The sequence below is a fragment of the Pseudopipra pipra genome, chromosome W (assembly GCF_036250125.1).
Source record: "Pseudopipra pipra isolate bDixPip1 chromosome W, bDixPip1.hap1, whole genome shotgun sequence".
Taxonomy (NCBI): domain Eukaryota; kingdom Metazoa; phylum Chordata; class Aves; order Passeriformes; family Pipridae; genus Pseudopipra; species Pseudopipra pipra.
The window spans coordinates 18,532,898-18,542,254 of record NC_087580.1 but is presented as its reverse complement, the minus strand read 5'-3'; the positions used below and the strand labels follow the sequence as shown (position 1 = coordinate 18,542,254).

The window sequence follows — 9,357 nt, the reverse complement described above, 5'->3', positions numbered from 1 at the left end:
TTTGCTCACAATCAGACATAAGATTTGATTAAGGAACACATTCAAATATCATTCACTAATGAGCTGAGACTCACAGATCTCACTAAGAAGCACATTTATTTTGTTCAGGGGCAGGTACATGGGGAGTCTTTCCACACTACATCTTTGACCAACAAACATACAGAGTTTTAGCTAAGGAGCAAATACAGGGATAAACAGACTGTTAGGTTGGAAGGTTCATCTAGAGCTCAGCTTTGGCTCAGGGCCTGTTGTTCAGCCTCAGCACTTCAGTGACAGCCACACAGGGCTTTACATGACACACACAGTTTCCAGATTCATTAGATATTCTCCCTTACTTAAGACATAGATGTTACTTTGCTTTACACAATCACCCCCCCTATTGCAAGTCCTTAGTTGGTCCTTTGGGGTCTCCTTCAGGGCTCTCTGGTGGGTTTTTTGGCATCTGGTGCCCCCCAAAGTTGAGGTGTCCACTTCTTGACCTCGGTTCTGAGCAGACACAGTGTCATTACCTTTCACCACAAAGACTGGAACGTTTGGGTTTGATCTTCTCTGGGCCCACAGAGCTCAGCTTCCATCCTGTTTGCTTAGTTACATCCCTGATCCAATTCTCCAGGACCTCTCCAAGATTACAGTTCTCCTTCCTTGGCCATAGAGAAATGTTGGGAGCAGTCTTCTATATCCCACATCAAATCCCCCTTTTTTCAGACTAAGCTCCTGAAGGGATGGAGTGTCTTAGGAGCTTTATTTCATTTTACAGCTCAAGGCATTAGAACAGCTACAGCACTGAATCCTGATGCAAGCTGAAATACAAATGCCCTTCCAGCTTTGGGGCAACCCTTCCCAGGTGTTATTTCCACACACCAATCCCACCCCGTTCCTTTGGGGACCGGCCAAGGATCAGTCATTTCCCCAGCAGGAAGGGTTTGAGGACATTGGGGTGATTTCCCACAAACGGGCCACTCTCATTAACACAATCCACTTGTCCTGTTCCTTTAGTGGGGGTTACAGCTTTGGACACAGGCAGGATTGTCAGAGGTGGTGGGGGGTACTTGCACACTGACTGCTGGTCTACTTTTTGGGGAACACAAGTGCTCACCCAGTGACCAGGAATCATTTCTGCCAGAACAGGGAAGGCAGAAATGGTGAATGGCTTCCTTGTCTTTTCAGGTAAAGGAGTGCACACCCAGCAATCCCTTGGAGGCAACACTTGGGTCACGTTTGAGACTGAAAGGAGATGTAAATTTTGCTCCCAAGTCAAGACCCAATTAACTATTGTCAGGAGAGCCAAAGCAGACTTAAGCATTTGGTTTCTTCTCAGACAACCTCTCAATTACCCAAGGGGCTCTGGCCTTTGGAATTCTGCAATAATGCATCCCTGATTTGACTTGCTGTACCACTTCTACAATCAAGTGAGCTCCTCTGTCTGATGACATTCCCAAATGTACCTCGAATCCAGGGATTCTTGGATTCAACAGTATTCCACTCACTTCCCCAGCCCAGTTGGTGTGACAAGGAACAGCCTCTGGCCACCCAGAGAAGGTATCCCCCAAGACCAGGAGATCTTTACACCCCCATTTTCTGGGCAATTCAGTCACATCCATCTGCCAACATTCACCTGCAGCATTTCTACATTTTCCATCACCTGTTCCCACTCCAGTGGCAGGGTTTGGATTATTTCTCTTCCACACACCACACTGCTGACTCACTGCTTGTACAGCTGGGGTCAGTTTTGGACCAAGAACCCACTTGGACAAATGTTACAGTGCAGAAACAAATACAAACACAAAACAAGGATCAGTGGAGAAAACAAAGCCAGAGACCAAATGGGGGAACACCAAATAACCCACCCAAAGAGCTGGAAGATCCACATGTCTTAGAGGGACAGGATTCCCCAAAAGAATGCCTTATTAGCCAGTGGGATCTTCCCCCATCCCAGACCAGTCCGGGGATCTGTGGTCTTCTCCAGGAAAGTCCTGGGGCCGGCGTGAAGATCCAGAGATCCCTCGGATCCACGGGAGATCAGGCAGAGGGTCCCATCTGGGGCCAGAAATGGTGCCCAAAAGCAGCAGAAAGCAAGTCCTTAACCCCAGCTGGGAGGTGTTAAGAAGCAGGCATTCTTTAGGGCAGCGTGCTGGACGCCTGCAGGAGAGTTCTTCTAATCCAGCCTGCTCAGGGACACAGGCAGGGCTTGGGATTACACCCACTGATTCCAGAGGCATTGGATATTCCCCCTTACTGAACACATGTCCATTACTGTGCTTTACACAGTCACACCCCTATTGCAAGTCCCTACTTGGTCATTTGGGGTCTTCTCTGGGGGTCTCTGGTGGGTTTTTTGGCATCTGGTGCCCCCCAAAGCTCAGGTGTCTGCTTCTTGACCTCGGTTCTCAGCATCACTGCTTTTCCCCACAGAGACCGTCATGTTTGGTTTGATCTTCTCTGGGTCCCCAGAGCTCAGCTCACATCCTGTTTGCTTGAGTTCCAGCCCTGATCCAATTCTCCAGGACTTCTCTAAGATTCTGTTGTTCCTTATTTGGCCAGAGCAGAATCTTGGCAGCAATGTTCTACTTCTCCCAAACCAAGGCTCCCCCTGCACCAGCCACTGCCAAACAAGGCCAGACATCGACTGCCATGGCCTCCACCACTCTCCAGATACAGAAAGATCAGATTTTGCTCACAATCAGACATCTTTTGTTAAGGAACAGATACAAACAGGATTCACTGATGAGCCCAGACTAACAGATCTTCCTAAGAAGCACACCTGTTTGGTTCAGGAGCAGATACACAGGTGGAGTCCCATCCCACCACATTTGTACCAACAAATAGACCCAGTTTTAGCTCAGGAGCAGATACATGGAGACACAGCCCATTAGGTTGGAAGGTTCATCTAGAGCTCAGCTTTGGCTCAGGGGCTGTTGTTCAGCCTCAGCACTTCAGTGACAGCCACACAGGGCTTTACATTACACACACAGTTTCCAGATTCCTTACAGAGTCTTGCTTACTTAATACAGACACTTGTGGGCAACACTTGGATCACCTTTGGCACTAAAAAGACATGTAAATTTTCCTCCCACGTCAACAGTGTTTGAACTGTTGTCAGAAGAGCAAAACAAGAGTGAAGCATTTTGTTTCTGCAGTCAAGTGGGAACCTCTGTCTGATGACATTCCCAAAGGCATCCCAAATACAGGGAGGATTGCACTGAACAGGATTGCAGTCTCTTTCCCAACCTGCTTAGTGCAACAAGGAACAGCCTCTGGCCACCCAGAGAAGGTATCCCCCAAGACCAGGAGATCTTTACACCCCCCTTGTCTGGGCAATTCAGTCACATCCATCTGCCAACATTCACCTGCAGCATTTCTGCATTTTCCATCACCTGTTCCCACTCCAGTGGCAGGGTTTGGATTATTCTCTTCCACACACCACACTGCTGACTCACTGCTTGTACAACTGGGTCAGTTTTGGACCAAGAACCCACTTGTGCAAATGTTTCAATAATTTGCTTCACTCCAAGGAATCCCCTCATGTTCCCATCCACCAGGTCACAGGAGATTGGCTCAGGGACTATTATTTGCCCACTTGGGGGAACTGCCCAGCCTCCTGGAGCAAAGTTTGCTCTAAGGTTTCAAGGAGTTGACAATCCTTAGCACTAGACTCATTTTCTTCTACTGGGAGAAGGATCTCTGTCAGGATCTCTGCCCTGGTGGTGGGGAGTTCTGTGCATCCAGAGAATTGTTTTCCATGCCGGACAAAGCTGCCCCCACTGGGAAACAATTCCCAACCAGGACTTTCCAAGGGGCTGTCTCCTAAGTCAGCTCTGCCCAATACACTTCTCCTCTAGTCTGGAAGCAATCCCGCTCTGGGCTTCCTTTGCTGGGGCTGGGGCAGTTGACAGGTTGCTTCTTTCCTTCCTGGCCCAGCCTCCCTTGTCCTTGGAGAATTCCAAAGCCCACGGAGGCTCCTGGGCTCTGGACTACTTGCACTTTGTGTTTGGGATACCCCATATCCACTCAGCCCAAGGAAATTCCACAGGGCCACAGTCTGACCCCAACGTTGCTGCTCAGCATCAGTGGCATCAAAAGATCATCCCCACACTGCAATAAGGCTCCAAGAGGGTGGGTTTGGACTTCTCCATTCCTCCAGTCCCTTTGCCAATTGAGTTCCAGATATTGGGGGGCTATTTTTAAACCCCTGCAAGAGGACCACCAAAGTCAGATGGGTTTTCCTCCCCGGCTTTGCATTTTCCCATGGAAAGTAAAAAGCTCTTGACTTTCCCAACTCAAAGGGAGACACAAAAAGGCAGTTTTCAAACCTAATGCTGTGAAACATATTAAACCCTCATTTAGGGGAGTTAGCAAAGTGTAAGGATTCACTATGACTGCTTGTATATCTTCTACTCTGTTCTTTACAGCTCTAAGGTCTTGGACTAACTGGCATAGCCTTCCATTTGCCTGCTTGACTGGCAAAACTGGAGCATTCCATTTAGATTCACCTTCTTTTCACAAGCAAAATTTCATCAATTGTTCTACAAAGGGTGAGAATCCCTTACAACTTTCTATTTGCAAAGGACATTGCTTTGGCCTCACCAACCCCACTCCAGGTTTCTCTGGAATTCTCACGGGTTCTGCTCTCTTGGATCATGGAGGCACCTCTCCAGCCCATCCTGTTGGAACCACTGCATCCCCAAGTGATGGTGGCAGATGGATTACTTCTGCTTTGAGAGACTCTCATGCAAAACTAGAAACTTGCACAGAATTAGGCTCTGCAATAATAACCTATATTGGACCATTTTTCAATTGGATTGTGGCATTTCATTTTGCCAAGAGATCTCTCCCAAGCAGAGGCTTTGGGGAATTGGGGAAATACAAAAACTGGGGAGCCAACCACTGTTTTCCCAATTTCAAAGCCACAGCATTAAAAATGGCCCAGTTTCCCAATTCCCTGGCACACCAGACAATTGTTCTAGAATTGTCCCTTGAGTTTCATTTCCTGCATTTAACACAGAGGAACAAGTTCCCACAGCCACAAACAATTGTGCTTAGCTTGGCTGGAACCAGATGTTCTGATGGGGAAGAATCCTCTGGTGCCCCTCAGTCGTCTTCAGTGATGCCACGAGAGGGTTCGGAGGGTTCTGAAGTTTCAGTTGCGGACAATCCCATTTCCAGTGTCCATCTTTCTTACAGGATGCACAGGGACTGATCCCAAGTCTCCTGGGGGGATGTTTGAAGCAGGCTGCCCACGCTCTCATCCTCTTCCTCTCCCTGGGGCACCATTTCCTCAGGGATTTCTTCCAGAACTGCAACTCCAACCTCCAACAATGTCCCCAAATTAGACTGATCTTGTCCCTCAGCTGGATTTTCCTTTCCGGGCTCACACCAAGGGCTCTGAGGGCGCTGCATTCACACCACAATCTTTCTGCCCTTTCACACGTTCTGCAAAGGGAAAAACACAGCACCAGACATAACCTCCTTCCACTTCTGTTCCCCTTCTCAAACAGCATCAACTGCAACAATGGATTCTAATTCAGTGTTCCAGAACAGCCACCCATTGATTCCAACACTCCATTAAATTCTCCCTGGGAGAATTTACAAGTACAGAACAATAGTGATCCATAAAACAAAGCCAAAGACCAAATTCCAGAATTCCAAAGAACCCACCCAAAGGGCTGGAAGATCCACAGGTCTCAGATGAGCAGGATTCCCAAAATACCAAAGAACCCCCAGTGCACTGAAAGATCCATACGTTTGACATGGGCAGGATTCCCAAAAGAATGCCTTGTTATCCACTGGGATCTTACCTGTGTCCCAGACTGGGCTGGGGATCTGTGCTCTTCTGCAGCAAAGTCCTGGTGCTGGCGTGAAGATCCAGAGATCCCTCGGATCCGCGGGAGATCAGGCAGAGGTGTCCTGTCTGGGGCCAAAAATGATACCCAAAAGCTGCTGAGATACAGCTCGAGCAAGCTGAAAACTAAACTGTCATTTGGGGTCATCCCAGATCGATTGGATTTCAGCAATTACTCAACACAGGTGCCACCTCCTCCAGCCAAGCCCAGGAGATCAACCTCCTCAGCAGCTGCAAGAGCGGGATGTTCATGTGCCTGCTGCCATCTCCCCAAAGCCATTATCCCACTGCTGCTGACAAGATGGGCAAGATGAGCATCTACCTCCCAAGATCTGCTGCCGCAAGAAGAGCGTGTCCCAAAGGATGTCCTCAGCCTTCTCAGAGGGGACGTCAGATCCTCTCCAGGGATGGTCCCAGCCCTTCCCACCCGGACTGGGCACCAGCTCCAACTCTTCCCTGGAAAACAAACAACAAATTCATGAACAGAGATTACAAACCAAAAGTGGAAACAAGAAAAAAAGGTAAAATGTTAACCTTCTGTCAGGGTTCTGAGGAAGGCCCAAGCCCTGCAGGCCAAAGAGAAACCCCACCTCCTCCAGCTGAGGAAAACCCAGGCCTTCTCCCTGCCCTGCAGCACTGGCCCAAAGAAAGGCTCCTAAGCCAAGGCAGGCAGCCCCAAGCCTTTCCTGGCCTGCAGCCCAAAGCAGCTGGTGTTCTGCAGCCCCGCCTTTGCTCCCCCCACGGGGGTTTGTTTTTGGCAGGCTGGCTGCCCCTGCCCCAGCCCCGCCCAGCAAAGGGGCAGTGGCAGAGGCTGGGGGCAGAGCCGGGCTCCCATTTCACACCCAGCCCAGAGCACCCGCCCGCCCTCCTGCCAAGAAGCAGCTTGGCAGCCGGCTGAAGAATTCCTCAGGTTCCCCATCAGCAAAGGGGGAACCTTCGGTGCCCAGCCAGGCTGTGCAATGCCCGTGTCCGGGAGCACCCCCTGGGTGTGGACTCATCTGCAAACGGCGTGTGGAGCACGGCTTGGAGGAAGGGGCCAGAATCAAAGGCCATCCTCTTCAGCTCGCCGGCGTCCAGGTCAACTGAGAGCTTGTCATCCCTGACGTCGTCCTCGATGTCTCCAGCAGCAGGCCCACCCGGCACAGCTTCTGCAGAGGCCCCTTCTCCTTCCCTGGGGGCCAGACCAGGCTGTCAGCGTTCTGCCGAGGGCCCAGCTGTCTGTGAAGCGGGACGAGCAAAACCAGGTTGGATGGTGGCCACCAGCACTTGGGAGACCGGGTCTGCAGCCCAGCTCCAGCACAAAGAGGGGCGTGTTCCCATGGGATGACCCCCCCCCCAGTGCTACAGGCTGACAAAAAAGTCTGGTTTCCTTTGCTTCTTATTGCCAAGAGATGTGTGGAGGTGTTACCTGCCAGGCCCCTGGATCAAAGGGAGCACGTGGATCTCTCCGTCTTCTAGGGCAGGGGAATGCCCTGCACCCAAGGATGGCACAACAGGTCTTCCAGTGCTGGCCTGTCCGAGGGGCGGATGGACAAACACCACCTGATAAGGTGCTGGCAGCCTGGGGGGAAAATGGCCGGTCAGTTGGAGAAGGATCCTGTCCCTCTGTCCCACTGTCCACGTGCCCAGGCTGTGCTGGCTGTGCTCAGAGCTGTGCCCAAACTTCTCCATCGATTCTCCCTTTTGGAGGAGAGCAGGATGGCAGGACACAGGCCACCTCCTCCAGCCACCCATGGGACACAAACAGCTTCAAGAGCGGCGTCCTCGTGAGCCCGCTGCCCTCTCCCAACACCGTTATTCCCCCGTGCCACAAAGATTGGTATCCACCTGGAGAGACCCGTGCTGGGAACGGGAGCTGGGCCCAGATGGTGTTGGGGCCTTTGCGGAAAGGGTGCTTCCCGCAGACCATCTGGTAGAGCAGGATGCCAGGGACCAGATGGTCGCCTCCTCGCCGTGGTAGCGCTTGAGGTAGATCCACTCTGGCGGGCTGTATGACAGTGTTCCTACGGAATACAGACGCAGTTCAGCAGGTGGATGCTGCCTGCTCCCAGAGCCTCACCCAGCAGCCCTGGCAATGTGGGGCCTGCCCCAGTGGCACACGCTGTGACCCACTGCCTTCTCGCCGGCCCCTGACTCTTGGTTACAAACTCTGGGTTGGAGAAGAAGCCGCTGGTGTCCAAGAGGGCAGCGAAGCCCTGGCAAGGCCCAACCATTTCATGCAAGGGAAAAACCAACCCAGTGGTGGGGAAAAGCCGTGCCTTCTCCCCGCCCCACTGCACTGCCCCAACAATTCATCATAAGCCAAGGCAAACAAGGCGAGCGGAGCAGCCCAAGCCCTTCCTCGCCTGCACACCAAGCCAGCTGGTGCACAGTTCTGACCCCCTTCTCTGCTACCCTCATGGGGGTTTTGGTCAGGCTGGCTCCCCCCTGCCCAGACCCAGCCCGGGACAGGGTGGGTGGCACAGGCTGTCGCCAAGGCCGGGGCCTGTCTCACAGTAACCCCCCAGCCCCATCAAAAGCAACTTGGCTGAAGAACTAATCCTGTTCCCCCTCGGCCAAAGGGGCAATCTCCACTGCCACACCCGGGCATGGCCATGCGATGCCCGGCACCAGGAGCATCCCCCGGCTGTGGGCTCACCTGCAAACTGGGTGTAGACCGTGTCCTTAAGGAAGGTGCCACATCCAAAGTCCAGGAGCTTGGCCTCGCCGGTGGCCAGGTGGAGGAGGATGTTCTGGGGCTTGATGTCCCGGTGCAGGACGCCGCAGCTGGTGCAGTGCCGCACGGCCTGCAGCACCTGGCGGAACAGCCCCCACGCCATCTCCTCCGGCAGGAACCCCCACGCCCTCAGTAAGCGAGAGAGGTCCTGAGACGGCTCCGGATGCTCCATCACCAAGAGGAACCCGTTGGGGAGCTCGAACCACTCCAGCAGCTGGATGACCCCAGGGAAGCCATTGGACACCTTGTCCAGCAGCACGATCTCCAGGGGGGCCCGGGTGCCGTCAGGCTGCGGGGGGACCACGGGGTCGTCAGTGGGGCTGATGCCATGCCTGTCTGCCTGCTCCCCCTCGGCCAGCCCTGGATGCTCCCCGTCCCCCACCGAGCCCACGCCCACTCTCCCTCCAGGTGTCCCGGCGGCTTCCACCCTGCCGGGCCTCGGCTCGTCCCCGCCCGTCCCGCCCCGCTTTCTGCCGCTGGCCCCGCTCGCTCACCAGCTCGCCCCAGCGCCGGATGCCATCCCGGGACACGGCTTTGATGGCCACCTGCAAGCCAAGGGGAAGGGCGGGTTGAGCTCTCCCGTCCCGCCCTCCTGCTCCTCCTCCTCCTCCTCCTTCTCCTCCTCCTCCTGCACTCACCGGGGCTCCGTCCGCCAGGCAGGTCCCCGCGTAGACGCGGCCGAAGCCGCCGCTGCCCAGCAGCGAATGCAGCCGGTAGCGCTCGTGCAGCGGCTCCTTGGCCTTCGGTGCGGGCGAGACGTGGCCGTCAGCGTTGGGGCCGGGGCCCGGCACGGCCCCCGAGA

The 9,357-nt window shown here is 53.6% G+C and overlaps 1 protein-coding gene and 1 long non-coding RNA gene across 2 annotated transcripts in view; both read right to left on the bottom strand.

The window, feature by feature from the left end:
* Nucleotides 1-4,474: 4,474 nt before the first annotated feature.
* Nucleotides 4,475-6,491, bottom strand: LOC135406475 (uncharacterized). The gene is made up of 2 exons (XR_010426277.1): nucleotides 5,796-6,491; nucleotides 4,475-5,430 (listed from the first exon to the last, which is right to left on the bottom strand). It is a non-coding gene; the product is annotated as an uncharacterized LOC135406475 (long non-coding RNA).
* Nucleotides 6,492-7,633: 1,142 nt separating this feature from the next.
* LOC135404896 (serine/threonine-protein kinase pim-1-like) overlaps nucleotides 7,634-9,357 on the bottom strand; it is a 9,054-nt gene continuing 7,330 nt past the window's right edge. The window contains exons 3-6 of the mRNA XM_064639624.1: nucleotides 9,194-9,295; nucleotides 8,983-9,100; nucleotides 8,277-8,915; nucleotides 7,634-7,842 (exon numbers count right to left, since the gene is read on the bottom strand). Of these exons, the coding sequence (XP_064495694.1) occupies nucleotides 7,634-7,842; nucleotides 8,277-8,915; nucleotides 8,983-9,100; nucleotides 9,194-9,295 (1,068 nt within the window). The remainder of the gene's footprint in view (nucleotides 7,843-8,276; nucleotides 8,916-8,982; nucleotides 9,101-9,193; nucleotides 9,296-9,357) is intronic.